The 21,368-nt window shown below is 49.1% G+C and overlaps 2 protein-coding genes across 2 annotated transcripts in view; one reads left to right on the plus strand and one right to left on the minus strand.

The window, feature by feature from the left end:
- TARBP2 (TARBP2 subunit of RISC loading complex) overlaps nt 1-6,339 on the minus strand; it is a 79,865-nt gene extending 73,526 nt beyond the window's left edge. Inside the window, exon 1 of the mRNA XM_075337199.1 lies at nt 6,253-6,339. Coding sequence (XP_075193314.1) covers nt 6,253-6,263 — 11 coding nt within the window. The 5' untranslated portion in view covers nt 6,264-6,339. The remainder of the gene's footprint in view (nt 1-6,252) is intronic.
- Nucleotides 1-21,368, plus strand: part of LOC142292095 (pleckstrin homology domain-containing family A member 3-like) — a 37,941-nt gene that overhangs the window by 2,201 nt on the left and 14,372 nt on the right. The window contains exons 2-4 of the mRNA XM_075337200.1: nt 4,302-4,418; nt 5,990-6,145; nt 11,897-12,033. Of these exons, the coding sequence (XP_075193315.1) occupies nt 4,302-4,418; nt 5,990-6,145; nt 11,897-12,033 (410 nt within the window). The remainder of the gene's footprint in view (nt 1-4,301; nt 4,419-5,989; nt 6,146-11,896; nt 12,034-21,368) is intronic.

A 21,368-nucleotide genomic window follows, 5' to 3' on the forward strand; every position in this document is an offset into this window, starting at 1 on the left:
GGATGACCACTTGGATGTTACTGCACACACACTGCTTGCTAGATACTCACCTGTACCCGACGCTGTCCCCGGCGATGCTCCAGCTTCCAGCTCTCAGTGCAGTGAATAATCAATGAATATAATGAGCGGGGGTCAGAAGCAGGAGACAGCAGAGCCGAAGAAAACAGGTGAATATAGAAAACATTTTTTTTCAAAGACCTATGTTTTCTCCGGTACGTGTCACACTGATGTCACAGATCACACCAGTGTGCGATCCGTGTGACACCCGTGATGCTGGGGAAAAAACGGACATGTCTCTGTGTGTGCGTGCGGGCCACGAGGGGTCACACTGTCTGTGTGAAAACATAGACTTGTGTGTAACTCCAGAGAATAACATGGGTACGTGTGGCATCAGTGTTAAAAACGGATTGCACATGTACCTGAAACACGGACGTCTAAAAGGGGCCTAACACTGTGTTTGAGATGTTTTTGTGTTCTCAGAAAGTGCTGAGCTGTTTGGGGCCGTGTTTATAGTCAATGTTGGCAGATCCCATCATTTATGGCCAGATCTGATGTGATTGAGGGATTCCGAACTCTACTAGGTTCTTTTCTAAAATGTATCATGAATCTTACATATTGGATGGGCATTTACAAGGCGCTCCCCTCATTTGAGTGATGGCATGCAGCTGGGATACACCTTCATCTTATGATCAGTAGGGTCCGACCTCTGTGATTCTGAGAATGAGAGTGCTGATTCAGGGAAATGGAGCTGAGGCCGGGGCACATTTATTCAGTGAAAGAGACAGCAAAGGGGTCGCAGCCCTGAATTATCCCCCTTTCATTCTTGGCTTTGATGAGGGTCTCAGCGTTTAAGGCTATGTGCGCACACTGCAGATTTGTTTCTTCAGCAAAAAATGCACCCTTTGGCCGAAAAGACGCACCCAAAAAAGCATGCGTTTTTACCGCTTTATGGTGTGTATTTGCCTGCGTTTTTTAGACATTATCAATGGCAAAACACAGGGACATGACCTGCTGCTTCTTTTTGTTGTAGAAAAACTGCAGCAAAACCTGTAAGGAATAAAGAAGCAACGTGTGTACAGCATTTTGGATTTCCCATAGACGTTTCTGGGGAAGGACTGCATGAAGGTTATGAACAAAAACTGTACCAATTCTGCGCCAAAAACGCAGCAAAAAAGCAGTGTGCGCACAGGGCCTAAGGGGGCTTTACATGCAACGACATCGCAAACGAGATGTCGTTGGGGGTCACAGAATTCGTGACGCACATCCGGCCTCGTTAGCGACGTCGTTGCGTGTGACACGTACAAGTGACCGCTAACGATGCAAAATACTCACCAAATCATTGATTGTTGACACGTCGTCCGTGTCCCAAAAATCGTTGCTGATTTTGGACGCAGGTTGTTCGTCGTTCCTGAGGCAGCACACATCGCTACGTGTGACACCTCAGGAACGACGAACAACAGCGTACCTGCGTCCTCCGGCAATGAGGTGGGCGTGACTTTCATGCGACTGCTCTCCGCCCCCCCGCTTCTATTGGACGCCTGCCGTGTGACGTCGCTAGGAAGGTAAGTATGTGTGACGGGTACAAGCGATATTGTGCGCCACGGGCAGCAATTTGCCCGTGACGCACAAACGACGGGGGCGGGTGCTTTCACGAGTGACATCGCTAGCAATGTCGCTGCGTATAAAGCAGCCTTTAGTTTCTCAAGCATAATGTGATGTCCTATCCTAGAGGGCCATGATGTGGGAATACTGCTCATTCAATGAGAACATCAGGACCCCTGTTCTTGTGATCGGAGGGGGTCCCAGCAGTGAAACCTTCTCAGAGACCACGCAGCAGGTGCAGGAGGATGAGGTTTAGGTTGCTATAAGCTGGTATCATCCATCCTGTAGAGCAGGGGTCGGGAACCTATGGCTCGCGAGCCAGATATGGCTCTTTTGATGGCCGTATCTGGCTCGCAGACAGGGCTCCTACCTGTCTATGGGAAGGATGCATGCACCGCGCTCCATCAGGCCGCGGTGCACGCTGATATTGGTAGTTGGGGAGCATGGACTACATTTCCCATAACTCCCCCGCCCGTGCCCCTCCCGTGACGTCACCGGCCGGCAGCTCCTGTGCACTGACTGCACATCTTCCCCCAGGAGGGCGCAGGCTGCCCGGGGAAGGGCTGGCGGGGACGGCCGGCGGGATGAGGCTGAGCTGAGGCGGCGGTGGAATGGAGATTGCTCTGCTGTGCGATGATGACATCTGTAAGTGGCGGCATGGTGCAGGGCGGGTGGGATCCCGGCGTTCCCGGGCGCATCACTGCCCTTCTACCCCGAGTTGTCCGTAGCTTCAGCCTGGCATGTAGCAACTATTCCCCGCTGTCAGGAGGGGCGCATACTGCAGAACGGAGCCGGTGCACGGGGCTGGGATCCGCACCGGCTGCTATGAATTGCAGCAGCTTGATATGAGCAAGTGCATGAGAATTATCCGCAATGACCAATCAGGATGCAGCTCTCACCTTCCAAAGGACCGCTGAGAGATGAGAGCTGGAATCTGATTGGTTGCTGTCAGCTGCCTGTCTCTTCCATTAGTTTTATGACTATGGGGGGCAGGCGGTGTGTCTGCGGCTTTATTCTCAGGGGTCCTTCCTGTCCAAACAGCGGCATCTGGCTGGTCCCCGGTAGTTCCATAGATAATGAATGGAGTGAGAGCGCCACATCACTAAAAGCCCCCAAGCATGAAATATAGGTGGCAGAAGTCCTTTAATTCCAGGGGAGTCCTGAGGGAGAGGTTTTATTTGGGGAAATGGCTATGTTCACACTGTAGAACAGATTTTATCTGTCGCTGAATCAGCGGCAGATAACATCTGCCGTAATCAAAATTTTCTCTATGCAGATTTCACTGCATTATGCTGATGCTTATTTATATTTACGGGAATGCAATCTGATGGGACTGTGACATCAGTGGTGGTCCTCTACTGTTAGAAGCCCACCGCTTCCACCAGGTGTTTTCAAAGACACCCCACGTTTTTGGGTGACAGTAATATAAGACTGTCTTATTCTCAGAGAAACTAGATTTTTGGCACACTTAGGCTCCTATTCACACTGAGGAATGAAGCACTGAAAATTGTACTTCATTCTTCAGTGTTGGCGCGATGAACATGGGCTGTGTATACTGCCCAATTTGAGTGCAGAAATGCTTCTGCGAGTCCTGTGGGCTCCCATTGAGCTCCTCTTGAGCATAACAGGAGGTCAGCGCAGACCTGCAACATTTATTGTCAGGGTCTTTATGTCAATAGGAGCTCAGTGGCAGGAGGAATGCTGCAGCATTTCTGGACTGAAATTGGGCAGTATACACCGCCCTTGTGCTTCTCTAGCCTCACGCAGGCAGCACTGAGGAGTGCAATTTTCTGTGCTGTATTACTCTGTGTGAATGTGGGTTATTCTATATATGGGAAAATGTGAGAAACAATAAGCTTGTGTGACAAACTCTCAATAAAGTGATCAAGATAAGCTGTGTTAAATTAAAATGAATGTCACTTTGATACAAAAACAACCCTATGGGTCTGAGCCTCTCTTTTTTTGTTCATTTTCTGTAAGACCAACACTTTTAAAAGGGCCACTGACAGATACAATTGCTCCAGCGGTCACTTAGTACACAAAGGAGTGTTCCTCTCTGCTGCACTAAGCCACCGCTGGACCTAAACAATAATTCGCTGTAAAATAATAAAATACGGTAGATAATTGACATAACTGACAATGCGTTGTGTGACATGTCCAATATTCCAGCTTCTTTCTTCTGCGAATGCCTCAAAGCTGGCATTCTCTCAACATCAGGTGGGAAGAATGCCAGCTTCCAGTCATGCGCAGGAAAAAGAAGAAGCCAGACTGCTGGACTGATGTCATGCATCGCAAGTTCACAATGTAAGTTAGTTATTTGATTTTTTTACTGCTAATTACCATTGTTTCAGTCCAGTTGTGGCTTTATACAGCAGGGAGGAGCATTCCTTGCTGTACTAAGTGAACATTGGAGCGATTGATCTGTCAATGGCCCTTTAAACATATTGTACGGCTCTCGCGGAATTATATTTCAAAATATGTGGCGTTTACGGCTCTCTTAGCCAAAAAGGTTCCTGACCCCTGCTGTAGAGTCATGGTAGAGGGCGAGCAGGTGACTGGTGGTACAATGTCTCATGGTTTGGTGTTATGGGCATCATATAGCTGCCCATGGCTTCATATACAAGTCATTAGTTACAATCCTTCATTTGATTATCACTTTTTATAATGTGCCTCTTATTGTTGTCTCCTACTGTGATCAGGGTGGCAGCCACGATACTTTGTGCTGGACGGAGGCATCTTGTCTTACTATGACTCACAGGATGATGTGAGCAAAGGGAGCAAAGGCAGCATTAAGATGGCCGTGTGCGAGATCCGAGGTAATGTGTACTGCTGTTATAGAGTACTGCAGATGACAAAATGTATTCGCGCTGCCCTAGTTTGGTATCCGGCCCGGTCTTCAGTGGTAGCTTTTCTTCTGCACCCAACATCATTGGCCCAGCTCCTCTGGAGGTTAGTGGCCCTACAGAATTATGACATGCATCGAACCTAAAGAGCACCAGAAGTGACCAGGAAGTCGGGGTGAGGATGCCGGCCCAAAAGTGAAGACAGGCTGCCACAGAGGACAAGACCGGATGCCAGACCAGGGCAGCGCAAATCGCAGAGCTCATCCCTATAGAAAGCCCACTGTGGTCTCTCTACATACTAATAAAGGGACGTTTTGGATTTTTGCAGTCCAGTAGCTCCTCACACTGCACAATTCCACCCGTTTTGGAGGTAGTAGTGGCTCCTTACCATTTGGGCCCCTGGGCAGCGTTTGTCCACCCATGTGTAGAAGTATAAAAGCGTTGTCATGATTAAACCCTAAGGGTTGTTCACATGTAGCGTTTTTGCTGCAATTTTTTTCCAGTACGAAAAACCCCCCCAGCATTTTACAAATTTAGCAAAATAAATGAGCTGTTTAATATCTCATTCACATGGTGGATTTTTTTTCATTGGGTCTTTTGAGCTGCAGTTAGTTTTTTTCAAAGCACATCAGTTCTTTCAGCGTTTTTTAATGCTAACATGGTGTTGCAAAAAAGCACTATGTGAACACTCCCTAACCGCCCCCTGACAGCATGGTTTTTTTTTTAATTTATTTTTGCAATACTTGCGTTAAGTATAAAATACCATTTTTGGAGCACTTGAGAGTGGATAGGGTTAATTGCTGCTCTGCTCCACAATAAAGGGGACGACTTTGTCTTCGAGATGTCACTTTATTCTCTACGTGTTTCGGAGTAACCTCCTTCATCAGGATCTTCACATTGGTAATATGATGGTCCTGATGAGGGAGGATAACTCTGAAACGTATAGAGAATAAAGTCACGTCTTGAATATAAAGCACTCATCTTTATTGTGCAGCAGCGCGGCAATTAACCCTTTCCACTCCTACCGGCTATCACAAGGCATCCTCAATACTGGGGCTGCAGCAGCTGTTTTTCCAAGGTTTTTCCCCAGTGCTTCTGCCTGATGCAAATCCCCCAGATGAGCAAACCCTAAATTGGAGGTTCACCGTACCTCACAGGTAAGACCCTAATGTGCACTTTTTGTTTCCTCTTATCCAGCATAATTCTGGAGCATTGTGATAATTGTATTACATGATGTTCCTCAATTAATGCTATTGGAAATGAATGAATAAATTAGCTAGGAGTGATCTTTTTTTTAAATAATAGTAAGTCCCTGGACACTTGATGCTGATTGGATGGTGTCTAGGGGATCAAGTGTGTTACTTCAACTCCTATTTTATCTAATATGAAATCCTTACAGGTCTGGGTCTCGTGTCGTGACCTTGTGCCATGACAACTGACTGCCATGTGTAATTCATTCATTTCCTGACGCTATTTCTGCTTTTGTGTAAACCTTGTCCATACGTCTTAGTATAAGCCTATGTACTATTTCTCTTTGCTTGCAGTGCACCAGGCTGATGGCTGCCGGATGGATCTGTATATACCAAAGGAGCAGTGCTTTTACCTGCGCACAGACAATGCAGCCGACAGGCAGAGGTGGTTGGTGGCCTTAGGTTCAGCCAAAGCCTGCTTGGGAGACATCACAACCCAAAAACCTAAAGGTAAGGGCGCTTATATAGAAGAATAACGAAGAACACAATCATTATGGCCCTACATGGATCGGGGTTTAAGAATTAGACATGCCAATCACTTCTGTACACGATCTTACCAGGTCTTCATCTATAGGATCGTCCTGTATACATAGTGAGATGTCGTGACATAAGCCGGTCTCGGGTCTTGCTGGCTCACTGTATGTGGAAATGCAGACAAACTGGTTCAAGCTGCTGCTCTTGAAATTGCTGACAGTGTCGGATAGTGTTTATGAGAACTGAAAAACCCTAAAGGGTTATTCCCATGTTGTAAGATAATAGCATGCTGATAGGATGTGCCAGCACGTTTTGATAATAATAAGAATAAGTTTTATTTCTATAGCAGCAACATATTCCGCAGCGCCTTACAATTCAGAGGGGACATGTACAGACAATATGAGACAATACAAAATAACAAAATTAAGATACCAAAAAGAGTGAGGGCCCTGCTCATAAGCTTACAGTCTATGAGGGACTAGGGGAGGCACAAAAGGCGAATGGGTAGATGTTGTGATTCCCCCACTGATCCTGAGAATGAAGGGGCTGCAGCATTTGTGTAGAGCCGCGTCCCCGTCTACGGTTTCCCTACACATCACTGTTTCCAGCCACTTACATGTGCTGAGAAGTGCAGGACGGCCTTAGGGTATGTGCGCACTAGACGTTTTTTTCACGCTGCGTTTTTATGTGCGTTTTTGTCTAAAAAAACGCACCCGCGGCTAAAAAAACGCGGCAAAAACGCATGCGTTTTTGCCGCGATTTGGTGCGTTTTTTGCTGCGTTTTTACTCACTGCGTTTTTAATCAGTGCACAATGCCATTAAAGATTGTTGATGAAAAAAAAAAGGTCTGATGTCATTTCCTTCTTCAAAATGTTCATTGTATGCAGGAGAGCAGACAGCTACAGAACTAGTGTATGCAGGAGAGCAGACAGCAGCTGCAGAACTACAAGTCTCAGCATCCTCCATTCACTAGTGTATGCAGGAGAGCAGACAGCAGCTGCAGAACTACAAGTCTCAGCATCCTCCATTCACTAGTGTATGCAGGAGAGCAGACAGCAGCTGCAGAACTAAAAGTCTCAGCATCCTCCATTCACTAGTGTATGCAGGAGAGCAGACAGCAGCTGCAGAACTACAAGTCTCAGCATCCTCCATTCACTAGTGTATGCAGGAGAGCAGACAGCAGCTGCAGAACCACAAAGCTCAGCATCCTCCATCCAGGACTGTATGCAGTTTTTTGCCCAAAAAGAAAAAAAAAATGACATGGGCTTCGCCATATTTTTGTATGCTAGCCGGGTACAGCAGGCAGGTACGGGCTGCCCCCAACCCCCAGCTGCCTATTTGTACCCGGCTGGGAACCAAAAATATAGAGAAGCCCTTTTTTTTAATTATTTCATGAAATAATTAAAAAAAAAAAATGACGTGGGCTTCGCCATATTTTTGTATGCTAGCCGGGTACAGCAGGCAGGTACGGGCTGCCCCCAACCCCCAGCTGCCTATTTGTACCCGGCTGGGAACCAAAAATATAGAGAAGCCCTTTTTTTTTAATTATTTCATGAAATAATTAAAAAAAAAAAAAATGACGTGGGCTTCGCCTAATTTTTGAGGCCAGCCGGGTACAACTAGGCAGCTGGGGATTGGAATCCACAGTGCAGGGTGCCCATGCTTTCTGGGCACCCCCACTGCGAATTGCAGTCCGCAGCCACCCCAGAAAATGGCGCTTTCATAGAAGCGCCATCTTCTGGCGCTGTATCCAACTCTTCTAGCTGCCCTGGTGACGGGTGGCTAGCTAGGTAATAATGGAGTTAGGGCTAGCTGTATATTATCAGCTAGCCCTAAGCCCGAAATTCATGGTGTCACGCCAATATTAGACATGGCCACCATGAATTTCTAGTAATGATAAAAAAAAAACACAACACACAGAAAAATATTTTTATTAGAAATAAAACACAACACAATTAGTGACTCCATCTTTATTGAAATAAACCCCCCTCTGCAGTAATCCTGGGTTAGGGTCCCGCGCCGTCCAATCAGGATCCAATATCATCTGATCGGTTTGCTGGAAGGCAAAGCGATCAGATGATGTGTCAGGATCAAGTGCCTGAATCACATCACACATCAGCTGATTGTATAAAAGCCGGTTATACAATCAGCTGATGCATCAGTAGAAAAAAAAAAAAATAATACTCACTTATGTGCTGTGGTGATTACCGGCAGCTCCTGGAGCGATCGATTGGACAGGAGTCTGATCCCGTCCGATCGCTGCAGCAGCTGCTGGTGATCAGCTGATGAAGTCCCCTGACGGCAGGATCAGCTGATAGCCGGCCGAGCGCGAAGAAGCCGGCGAGACTACGATCAGCTGATGCGTCAGGTGACTGCATCAGGTGATCAGCGCCAGGTCCTGCAAGCAAGGTCCTGCCCCGGGGAGACTGCACACAGCCAGAGCGGCGGTACCGGGAGGAGCTGGGAGCGGGCATGGCACCGGGACCCTGCAGACAGGTGAGTATATGACATTTTTTTTTTTCTACTGTTCACTTTGGTTTTCGCCGCTGCCTCCACCTCCCGCCCAGACATGGCGCCGCACGGAGCTGACATGCACAGGACGGGAGGTGGACGCAGCGGTGACGGTACCGGGAGGATTCATGCTTCTGTGTTTACCAACAGAAGGAATCCTCTTCCTGTACACGTCACTGTAGTGCCCACCCCTTGCGTTTATAGCTGCGTTTTTAGTCATAGAAACGCGGCTATATGCGTTTTTCATTGCGTTTTTAACATCTCATTGAATTCAATGAGTGAAAAACGCAGTGGAAAACGCAGAAATAATTGACATGCTGCGTTTTTGTGGTCACCACAAAAACGCAGCTAAAAAAAAACGCTGTGTGAGGACAGCACTTCTGAAAACCCATTGACATTGCTGGGGAAGCAATGTCACTGCGTTTTCAGCACAAAAACGCGGTAAAAAACGCCGCTAAAAACGCGGCAAAAACGCCTAGTGCGCACAAGGCCTTAGGGAGAAAACCACACTAACAAAAGTTTTGTCCTCTTCATATCTCTGCATTGGAGGAGGGGCAGGGAAATGGACCATAGATCAGTGTTACCCAACTCCAGTCCTCAAGGCCCACCAACAGTGCGTGTTTTCAGGATTTCTTATCATTGCACAGGTGATAATTTAATCACCTGCACAGGTAATCATTTCAACACCTGAAAATGCTAAGGAAACCTTGAAAAAATGCCCAGTTGGTGGGCATTGAGAACTGGAGTTTTGGAACACTGCCATACATCATAAAGTGAAGGCATAACAAATTCTCTCACTCTCATGCTCTTTCTTGTAGCCTCTCTCAAGTGCTTTCTCTCATGCATGCTCTCTCTTCAATCCCTTGCTGTCTCTCTTCTCTCATGTTACTTCTCATCCCTCCGCTCTCTTTTCTCTTCCCTCCCCTCTCTCTTCTCTCCCCTCTCTCTTTTGTCTTCTCTCCCCTCTCTCTCTTCTCTTCCCTCCCCTCTCTCTTTTCTCTTCTCTCCCCTCTCTCTTTTCTCTTCTCTCCCCTCTCTCTTTTCTCTTCTCTCCCCTCTCTCTTTTCTCTTCTCTCCCCTCTCTCTTTTCTCTTCTCTCCCCTCTCTCTTTTCTCTTCCTTCCCCTCTCTTTTCTCTTGTGGCGCCCTGGACAAGCCAGGACGTCACAGGTACTGCAACAACACACCCCACGCCCCGGCTAGGCACACCAAAGTCAGACAAAAATCCTTGTTGCCTCCCTCCAGGGGCTGATGTCCACACCAGGGGGTGGAGCCAGGCGGTTGGCCCCACCCACCGAGGAGTTCACAGTCCTGGAGGCGGGAAAAGGAAGGCAGAGAGAGGTACAGTGGAGGAGAGTAGAGAGTTGAGTTTGAGGAGTGGAGTGAAGTGGTAGTAGAGGAGACTGACCGTGTCCGGGTGCGTGGCCCGGGCACATACAGCAAGGTTGGCAGACGGTGGTGACTGTCTGCAGGAGGGGCTGATTGACGTGAACCGTAAGGACCGGGGACGGGAAGTGGCCCGCTGGTACCGGATCGGGGAGCGAAGAGAACCAGCACCATTCGGCAGGGCCTACGGACCCCGACCAGGCTTGGAGTCGCCGTAAAACTGGTGAAATCCGTTAGCGAAGGGAACCTCCGGGGTTTCCCAGCAGTCAAGACCCGATTTGAAGGCAACCGCTCAAACCGTGAAGGGAAATACAGTCACCGCCAAGGCTACAGTTCCCAGGGCCAGAGCCTGCGGGCAAAAGGGGCTCCCTCAGCATCCATCCAAGCTGGGGAGCGGGTTACCGGTGGGAAGCCATTGGAACCGTGAACATAACACAGGTGCAGGGAAAGGCAGTCACCGCCAACCTACCGGGAGAAAAGCCACCGCAGCCGTCTGTGGGACCCGTCCATCCAGCCGTTTGTTTTACCGGAGACTTTGCATTCATCATTGGCTGAGTGAGTACCACCGTGCCGTGCGGCACCACGCTGCCCCCGCGACCCTGCACCTCTCCAGGTCCCGTAACCCACCTGCCATCCCTACACCGGGCCCCTGGACAACCAACCCCCCTACCCACGGAGGGGAGAAACAACATCTAAGCTGCTCCCTGTCACCGCTCCCGGGATCCCCGTCCAGAGCAGCGGTGGTGTCACAACCTCACCACAACCGTGGGTGGCGTCACGGACAACATCCCCCAAACCAAACTATCCCCTTTTCACTCAAGGGCGAGAAGCGCCGCTCGAGTCCCCGGATCCGGCCCACCGCTTGAGCCACCGAGCAGCAAGCGAAGCAGTAGCAGCGCCGGACCCGAGCGTGGTGAGCGCAGCGTCACCTCCCTGCCCGTGACACTCTTCCTTCCCCTCTCTTTTCTCTTCCCTCCCCTCTCTTTTCTCTTCCCTCCCCTCTCTTTTCTCTACCCTCCCCTCTCTTTTCTCTTCCCTCCCCTCTCTTTTCTCTTCCCTCCCCTCTCTTTTCTCTTCCCTCCCCTCTCTTTTCTCTTCCCTCCCCTTACTTTTCTCTTCCCGCCCCTCTCTCTTCTCTCCCCTTTCACGTTTCTTTTCGCTTCATTCAATATAACGCTGTATGAACTGATCACCAACCAATGTCTGGAAATGTACAGATATGAAGGTCTACCCAATTCATGCCAGGTGTTGGAACAGATGATAGAAAGGACCAGAAGAAGGGAAAACTTACTTATAATAGTGAGGGGATGTCAGGATTCCCGTGTGTTACATACTTCCTGCCACATTCCGACTAGACTTGCTCGGACTCACCAGTTTATTTTTATTGAGCAATGCTGAGCATGTCTAATTGGCATTCGATCACATGTATGGAAATCGCACACTTGTAATCATGTGCCTGCCTGCTCTTACCAGCAACACCGTTTAATCCTGACAGTGTGTACACCACGTGTTGTAAGGATTCAGAAATCTGAAGTCATATAGAGAGACTGCAGACTTTCATCAGAAAACCAGACCAGAATGCCCCTTTAAATACGTTCAACATTTGGAAACTGGTTTATTATCAAACTGAAAATAAAGTCATTTACTTATTCTTCCTTTTCTTACACAGGCAATGGAGATACCTCCTCATGTGAACATCGGCCACCATTTTACAGTATTCTTATTGCTGTGCTTGTGTTTTTTGTTTTTTTTTTATCTTTTTAATTTTCTGGTTGGAGCCATAATCTCTTAGATAGAATGCTTTGTTCTTATTCTGTACCTGTGTTCCTAGATTTGCTGCCCGATAATGAAAGTCTTAGCCGAAAACTGTCAGAACTGCGGCTGTTCTGTGATCTTCTCTTGGGGCAAGTGGCAGAAGTAAAAGAAGCAGTGACTACAGAAGAGACAGGAGCTGTGCCAAATAAAGAGGTAACATCCTCCAAAGGAAGTAACGAGGATGCCATCATTGTGCTTTCCAATATTTTTCAGGGACCTATAGTTCTGCATTGGCAAGCTTGATCCTTCACCCTGTCCAAAAACAGACAACGTAGATATGTGAACAGCCCATAAACTATAATTGGTAATAATTGGTGCATTCTCTACTCGAAATGAAAAAAAACAACATAAAATCGAAGAGAACTTTGACATGTCAAATGAACATTTATATGAGCCTTTATAGACAGATAGTTTGAGAATCAGCAGAACCATCTCCCTCCTCCCCCTCCCTCCTGGTTTTAGAATCGCTGTACACCAGGACTGGGCAAAGTGCGGGCCACATCCGGTCCTCTGGCTGTTCCAAGCCAGCCCACGGACCGAGACAGCTGTAGGGCTGAAACCATTGGACTGTGGTGGCACCGTGTCCTTTTCTTCCACCCGTCTGCTAACCGCCGCTTAATGTCACCAATATTTGCATCAACAGGATGCAGACCGCGGTGAGCACGTTGGTGGAGGAGGGGCAAATTGCTCCATCTTCCACCCATCACCGTAAGGCAGTGCAGATGCGATGACTTTGCATCATCGCATGTGCTGTGCGGAGTATCAGTGCACCAGAGACAAGAGCAGAGCACTGGGGGAATGGGAGCGAGGTGAGCATGTGATGGTTTTTTTGTTTAATGTGTATGGGATGTTTGCATGTACTGTGTGTAGAAGGCTGTGTGGAGGCTCATAATGTATACAGGGGGCTCAGAAATGTATATAGGAGGCTTTGTGGAGCTAATACTATATATAATGTTTTAAGGCATCTTTATTACTTTCTGCAAAGTCAAACGTCATACATTTTATTAATAGTATATAGGAGGGAAGGGCACCACCTTATGGGATCTCCAGGTATACAGTTACATGAACCAAAGAAAAGAGAAAGGTATACCTATAAATGGATCACCAAAAGATTGTATCATATAAAAATAGAATCTTTATTACAGAAAGACAATACATGGATCTCCACACTGGGAGTGAGGCACACAAAGTGACTGTTAAAAACACTAAAAACAGACATGTGTCCCCAAGCCAAAAAAACAGTGACAATGGTTATACAAATGTATCAAAAATATTTAAACCCCTCTTATACTCAATGCGGCCTGCTATGTAACATGCACAGAAATATTATCTAGATATGGTTAGGGTGCCGTAAAGTAAGCACATTTTATCATCATCCGGTGGCGGATAAGGAAGGAGAGAGGGCAGGCAATGGGGCCCCTTAGGTCACAGATAGAAGGGCACTCCCGCTAGAGCCAGGGGGTATGAATCCGACCCAGGACTAGCATGTTATGGCATATGCACAAGGTGTGGAAATGGGTGGCAAATATAGACTCCCTGAAGTGAGCTCATCAATATTGAATATTCAATACCTAGGCAAAATACAAGAGTAGGTACAGCCAGAGTACAACAATTGTAAAGCAGGATGGTAGCCAATGTCTATATTTAGCCAGTGCAATTAGTATGTATAGGTCAGCCCCTGTATCCACCAAGTGAGCTAATCAATATTAAACATTCAATATCTAGGCAAAGTACAGAGGTAGGTACAGCCGAAGTACAACAATTATTATGCAGGATGGTAGCCAAAGTCTATATTTAGCCAGTGCAGATAGTAATTGTAGGTCAGCCCCTGTATACACAAAGTGACACTGTCAGACCAGAAGGTCAGTTGTCCTGGTCGCAGCACACAAGATGCGGAGCAAGCAAAATTAACGCATACATATAAGGAAACTGCACAGGCACAAAGTGCCGTAGTTATGCATGCTAACCTTGCAGTGGTAAAAAATGCCCTATTCGGTGGGAATCAAGAGGCCCATACTCACTATCCCAAAAGGTAGAGGCGCAAGCATAGCGGGGTACAGACAAATTGTGTAAAGAGGGGTGGGTTATTTTGGCAGCGTTACCCCACGCGTATCGCCTCCATATGGGAGGCTTCCTCAGGGCAAGAAAGAAGGGAATTTTGTTTACTTACCGTAAATTCCTTTTCTTCTAGCTCCAATTGGGAGACCCAGACAATTGGGTGTATAGCTATTGCCTCTGGAGGCCACACAAAGTATTACACTTAAAAGTGTAAGGCCCCTCCCCTTCTGGCTATACACCCCCAGTGGGATCACTGGCTCACCAGTTTTAGTGCCAAAGCAAGAAGGAGGAAAGCCAATAACTGGTTTAAAGACCAATTCAATCCGAGGAAACATCGGAGAACTGAACCATACCACATGAACAACATGTGTACCCGAAAAAACAGAAAAACCCCGAGAAAACAGGGCGGGTGCTGGGTCTCCCAATTGGAGCTAGAAGAAAAGGAATTTACGGTAAGTAAACAAAATTCCCTTCTTCTTTTTCGCTCCTAATTGGGAGACCCAGACAATTGGGACGTCCAAAAGCAGTCCCTGGGTGGGTAAAAGAATACCTCGTGATAGGGCCGTCAAACAGCCCTTTCCTACAGGTGGGCAATTGCCGCCTGAAGGACTTATCTACCTAGGCTGGCGTCTGCCGAAGCGTAGGTATGCACCTGAAAATGCTTGGTAAAAGTATGCAGACCCAATCAGGTAGGTGCCTGACACACCTGCTGAGCCGTAGCCTGGTGCCGTAATGTCTAGGATGCACCCACGGCTCTGGTAGAATGGGCCTTCAGCCTTGAGAGAACCAGAAGCCCAGTAGAACTGTAGGTTTCAAGAATTGGATCCTCGATCCCCCGAGCCAGGGTGGATTTGGAAGCTTGCGACTGTTTACGCCGACCAGCGACAAGGACAAAGAGTGCATCCGGGTGGCGCAGGAGCGCCATGCGGGAAGTAGAACCTGAGTGCTCTCACCAGAACCAACAGATGCAATCTTTCTGAAATTGATGGACTGGACGAGGACACAAAGAAGGTGAGGTGATATCCTGATTGATATGAAAGTGGGATACCACTTTAGGGAGAAATTCCGGAACCGGACGCAGAACTACCCTGTCCTGGTGAAGGACCAGGAAGGGAGTTTGTATGAGAGCGTTGCCAGCTCGGAAACTCTCCTAAGAGACGAGACCGTTACTAGAAGGCCACTTCCCGTGAAAAGCGGGAAGGGAGACATCCTTCAAAGGCTCGAAAGGCGGCATCTGGAGAGCAATTAGAACCTTGTTCAGATCTCAGGGCTCTGACGGCCGCTTGTACGGAGTGCAGAGAAGACAAACTCCCCGTAGGAACGTGCGTACCTGAGGAAGTCGTCGATTCTGAAAAAATACAGATAGCGCTGAGACTTGTCCCTAAAGGGAACTGAGCGACAACCCATTTTCCCACCTAGATTGCAGGAAGGAAGGAAACATAGACGATGCAACCGGCCAGGGAGAAACACCCTGCGCCGAGCACCGAGATAAGAATATCTTCCACGTCCTGTGGTCAATCTTGGCGGACGTTGGTATGCTAGCCTGTCTCATGGTGGCAACCACGTCCTGAGGTAATCCTGACGACACTAGGTTCCAGGACTCAATGCCACACCATCCGGTTGAGGGCCGTAGAATTCAAATGGAGGAATGGCCCTTGAGACAGCCAGTCTGATTGGTCTGGTAGTGCCCCCGGTTAGCCTACCGTGAGGCACCACAGAACCGAGTACCACAACATCCTCGGCCAATCTGTAGTGACGAGGATGGCGCGGCCGCAGTCGGTCTTGATCTAGCGCAGCACTCTGGGCAACAATGCCAGAGGTGGCACCTAAGGTAGCTGGAACTGCGACCAATGCTGAACTAAGGCGTCTGCCGCCAGAGCTCGATGATTGTGAAACCGTGCCATGAAGCTGGCACATTGTTGTTGTGCCGTGACGCCATTAGATCGACGTCCGGTCTCTGTCAGCGGCGCCAGATCTCCTGAAACCCGTCCGGGTGAGGAGACCATACTCTTTCGGCCACACCCCAGCGACTTAGGAAGTCAGCTTCCTAGTTTTCCACACCTGGGATGTGAATTGTGGATATGGTGGATGCCGTGTCTTCCACCCACATCAGAACCTGCCGGACTTCCTGGAAGGCTTGCCGGTTGCGCGTTCTTCCTTGGTGGTTGATGTATGCCACCGCTGTGGAGCTGTCCGACTGAAGTCGGATATGCTTGCTTTCCAGCTGCTGTTGGAAGGTTTGTAGGGCAAGATACACTGCTCTGTGTTCAAGAACATTGATCTGAAGGGTGGACTCTTGCTGAGTCCACGTACCCTGAGCGCTGTAGTGGAGAAAAACTGCTCCCCACCCTGATAGACTCGCGTCTGTCGTAACTATCGCCCAGGATGGGGATAGGAAGGACCTTCTTTTTGACCAAGAGGTGGGAAGAAGCCACCACCGTAGAGATTCCTTGGCCGCCTGAGAAAGAACGACGACTCTGTTGAGGGACGTCGACTCCTCGTCCCATTGGCGGAGAATGTCCCATTGTAGTGGACGCAGTAAAACTGCGCGAAAGGAACTGCCTCCATTGCTACCATCTTACGTAGGAAGTGCATGAGGCGTCTCAATGTGTGCGACTGGTTCTTAAAGAAGAGCTTGCAGCCCGTAGTGAATGCTGTTTGTCTAGCGGAAGCTTCACTATCGCTGAGAGAGTAAGAAACTCTATGCCTAGATATGTTATCGATAGGGTCGGGGTCGGATCTGACTTTAAAAAGTTGATGATCCACCCAAAACTCTAGAGAGTCTCCATCGCAACGTTCGGGCAGTGTTGGCATGTTTCCTAAGAGAGTGCCTTGACAAGTAGATCGTCTAAATACGGGATCACAGAGTGACCCTGAGAGTGCAGGACTGTGACTACTGCTGCCCTGACCTTGGCGAAGACCAGTGGGACTGTCGCTAGCCGGAAGGTAGAGCTACGAACAGAAGGTGTTCGTCTCCTATAACGAAGCGTAGAAACGCTAGTGCTCTGGATCAATCGGCACGTGTGGATAAGCATCCTTGATGCCTAATGATGCTAGGAAATATCCTTGGGACCTTGAGGCGATGACATGGCGGAGGGATTCCATCCGGAACCGCCTGGTGTCCACGAGCTTGCTGAGCATTTTTAGATCCAGAACGGGACGGAACGGCCCGTTGTTATAGGTACCGCAAAGAATTTGGGGTAAAAACCGTGACCTTGTTCCTGAAGAGGAACGGGGGTCATCACTCTTTCTGCCTATAGAGTGCACCCTGTTTGCAGAAGAGCAGCGGCTCGGCCGGGAGGTGGAGAAATTCTGAAGAATCGAGTTGGAGGACGAGAAGTGACTCTATCCTGTACCCGTGAGACAGAATGTCTCACACCCAATGGTCATTGACCTATGGCAGCTAAATATCGCCAAGGCGGGAGAGCCTGCTACCGACCGAGGCCGCAAGTCATGAGGAAGCCGCCTTGGAAGCGGGTTTTCAGACTGTCGCTTTTTTGGGCGTGACTGAGCCCGCTAAGAATCTGAGCTCCTCTGATCCTTTTGAGTCCACATTGGACGAGGAAAAATGGGACCTGCCCGAGCCTCGAAAAGGCCGAAAACCCCGACTGCCTCTTGCTCTGTTGGGGTTTGTTGTGTCCGGGCTGAGGAAAGGATGAATCCTTACCCCTGGACTGTTTAATGGTTACATCCAACGCTCACCAAACAGTCGGTCAGCAGAAAAAGGCAACTGGTTAAGCAACCTTTTTTGGAAGCAGAATCTGCCTTCCATTCACTTAACGAGCAGACCAGGCTCTGCTTAAAAACACGGAGTAGCGGAGGCTACTGCCGTACGGTTCGCAGAGTCTAGGGCAACCTGAATCGCGTAAGAAACAAATGCAGACATTTGAGAGGTTAAGGATGCCACCTGCGGCACAGATGTACGTGTAACCGTGTCAATCTGTGTAAGACAAGCTGAAATAGCTTGGAGTGCCCCAAGGGAGAGAATGCCGGAGCCAACGGTGCGCCGACAGCCTCATAGATGGATTTCGACCAGAGATCCATCTGTCTGTCAGTGGCATCTTTGAGTGCAGTTCCATCTCCCACTGCAACTATGGATCTAGCTACAAGCCTGGAGATTGGAGGATGCCGCTTGGGACACTGGGTCCAGTCCTTGACCAAGTCAGGGGACAGGGATAACGTGTATCCTAAGCCGTTTGGAGAAGCGCATATCTGGATAAACGTGGTGTTCCTGGACTGCCTCTCTGAAGGCAGAGTGGTCCAGAAAAATACGTGAAGCTGACTCCTCCGCTGGAGGAGCTGTGAGAAATAACCAACATTCTATAGATGGACGCTATAAGATTATTTACTATGGCGTCACGATCAGGTGTATCCAGATTGAGAGCGGTCTCAGGATCAGAATCCTGAGCCGCTACTTCCGCCTCATTACACAGAGAGTCCTCTGGTAGGACCCTGATGAAACCGAGGCCGCTTATAGTGAGCCCGCTTAGGCTGTCTGGGACTGACGTCCGTGCAGAGCCGTGACTCTGGGATGCGTGTGACATTCCCGGAGCTGTTAGTTGTTCACACTGAGGGGGGCCATGGATCAATGATTCAACAGTGCCCATATTGTGAGAGACATGTCCGGACTGCTAGGCTTCTAGTATCATAGCCATAGTCTCAGAAAAACTGTCAGTAAATACTGCAGACACCGTCCTCATCCCCTGGCCATTAGTGCATACAATGGGAGTCTATGTAACCTGCCGGCCGTATAGCCGTACATGCTGTACCAGCTGCATAGAAAAACATGTGGTTCTGCACCTTTGTTTTACACAAAGAATATGCTGATAACTCCTCCGCATAATCCAGGAGGGTATATACAACGTGCGACCAAACAGTGCAATATATATAGTACAAGCGTATCTATAAGTGCACTTCTGCACTAGTGGGGTTAGCACCACAGGTGCTGCTTAACGCCTGTTGCAGCGATTGTGTGACTATCAGAATGCCAGGGTCTTCCACACTTGTCTCTGTATCGTACAGAAACTGACACTAATGGCTGCCGGCGTCCTTGTAGAGAAGGAAGCCGTGGGCGTGCCTGAGAAAGTGCGGGAATCCGGATTCACAGTGCACACAGTGAGAGGGGTGGAGTATGCAAAACATACTCCAGCTCTCAGCGCTGCTGTGCTATGCAGCGTCACGCCCCTACCCTGACTGTCAGGGCTGTGGGCGGTAACGAAGGGAGACTAGGCCCAGAAGCCGGGGACTCGAGTTAACAGCGCGGCCGCCGTAAAAGCGCGGGCCGCGCTGAAGTCCCCGGCGCACCACAATTGCCAGCCGCGCCGCAGTCCCAGCGGCCGGCGCGACCGGTTCCTAGAAGTGGCCAGCGTCCCGCCCCTCTCCTGACTGGCAGGTCTGGGGGCGGGAACGAACGGAAGCAGGCCGCAAAAGCCGGGGACTCTAGTTATCAGCGCGGCCGCCGTAAAAGCGCAGGCCGCGCTGAAGTCCCCGGCGCACTACAAGTGCCAGCCGCGCCGCAGTCCCAGCGGCCGGCGCGACCAATTCCCATAAGTGAGCCTGCTTCAGCGAAGCTGAATGAGGCCATGGCACAGGCGCCGCAGCGCTGATGTCCCCCGGCGCACTACAACACCCAGCATGCTGCGGTGTGAGCGCCAAATGCACGGGGACACAGAGTACCTTGAGGAAGCAGGGCCATGTCCCTGATGTACTCCGCTCCATCCAGCATCTTCTCCAGGGGCTGTAGATGGAGCACGGTCTCAGTGCCTGGAGACCGGTAAATCCCACTTCACCCAGAGCCCTGTAAAAAGGGATGGGGAAGGAATCAGCATGTGGGCTCCTGCCGCCGTACCCGCAATGGGTACCTCAACCTTACAAACACCTCCGACATACAGTGGGGTGAGAAGGGAGCATGCTGGGGACCCTTAGTATGGGCCCTCTTTTCTTCCATCCGACATAGTCAGCAGCTGCTGCTGACTAAAAAGTGGAGCTATGCGTGGATGTGTTGCCTCCTTCGCACAAAGCACAAAACTGGTGAGCCAGTGATCCCACTGGGGGTGTATAGCCAGAAGGGGAGGGGCCTTACACTTTTAAGTGTAATACTTTGTGTGGCCTCCAGAGGCAATAGCTATACACCCAATTGTCTGGGTCTCCCAATTAGGAGCGAAAAAGAAAAGGCTGACAGTGTGAGTTCAGGAATGTGCCTTATTTAAGTCATACCAAATTAAATAATCACTCACCAGCTTGCAGCATTGGAGAGTGCAGCGTTGTAGTTTGTAGCGTTTCTGTATGGCGGCCGCCATATTGGCCGAATCACATGATTCGGCTGGTATACTCCCTAAGACCCTACAGCGCATGCGCCGGTAAAACAGCGCTATTAGTCATCAAAACATATATTCCTCAGGCGAGTGAGACATTATCGCTAGCGCACAGTGATCTTGGAGTATAAAAATAAACTTTTATTAAATAGATTAAATATATACAGGCAAGATATTCAAGCTCCGGCGACGCATGTGCAGTGGCATTTTATTAGGACTTAGTGCATCTTTCACAGCGGAGTAACACGCTTGCGCAGAGAATACCGATGATAACTGCTGTAACACAGCAGTGGCATAGATACTCATCATTCGACCCCACAGGCTCCTAGATTCATTACATTATTAAATAGAGAGTCTTAGGGGGGATTGGATGGAACTTTTACGGTCGTAGGTTTAGATTAACAATTCAGTACCAGATATCCCGTTTTTGTACAGTACTATGGCGCCCATATAGAGGCAAAATAACACACACAGAGGGGCATTCTGATTCTGCTACAATTAATAAGTGTGGTGTGCACAGACATACCAGACCCCTATCAGGGAGAGTCATTTAGATCGGGGGGGACATCGAGAGGCAACCTCAATACCGGAGTATAAAGAGCAGCCGGCAGGGCTATTCTAAGTGAATAAGGGCCGTCTGAGGACTCTACAGGCCCATATCCTAACCGCTGGTATATATATTGGCAAAGGTCATGGGGAGAAAATTGAGTCAAAATAATAAACCCTCAGTGGGCGTCATTATAGCTCGAGATGGTACTCCAAGTTATAGTTGGCAGCAGTAGGTCCCCACGAGGACTTCACTGGCGTAATTTTTGTGAAGATTCGGGGTCCAGATAAGTTAGGACAAAAAGTGACATACGAATAAGGTCAACAAAAGAACTTTAAAAGCCCCATAACCATATAGGGAGAAAAAAAGACCGCCTAGAACAGCGATGGCAAACCCGCGGCACCCCAGCTGCCGCAGAACCACAACCCCCATCATGCCCGGCCACCCAAAGCAAAAGCCCTGGCTGTGAAGACACGACGGGAACCGCAGTCCCGCAACAGCCGGAGCGCCACAGGCCCGCCACCACCGCCCCAGAAGGTCTAGCATACAATATAATCTTATACCTTAAG

Source organism: Anomaloglossus baeobatrachus, chromosome 2 (genome assembly GCF_048569485.1).
Source record: "Anomaloglossus baeobatrachus isolate aAnoBae1 chromosome 2, aAnoBae1.hap1, whole genome shotgun sequence".
Lineage (NCBI taxonomy): Eukaryota > Metazoa > Chordata > Amphibia > Anura > Aromobatidae > Anomaloglossus > Anomaloglossus baeobatrachus.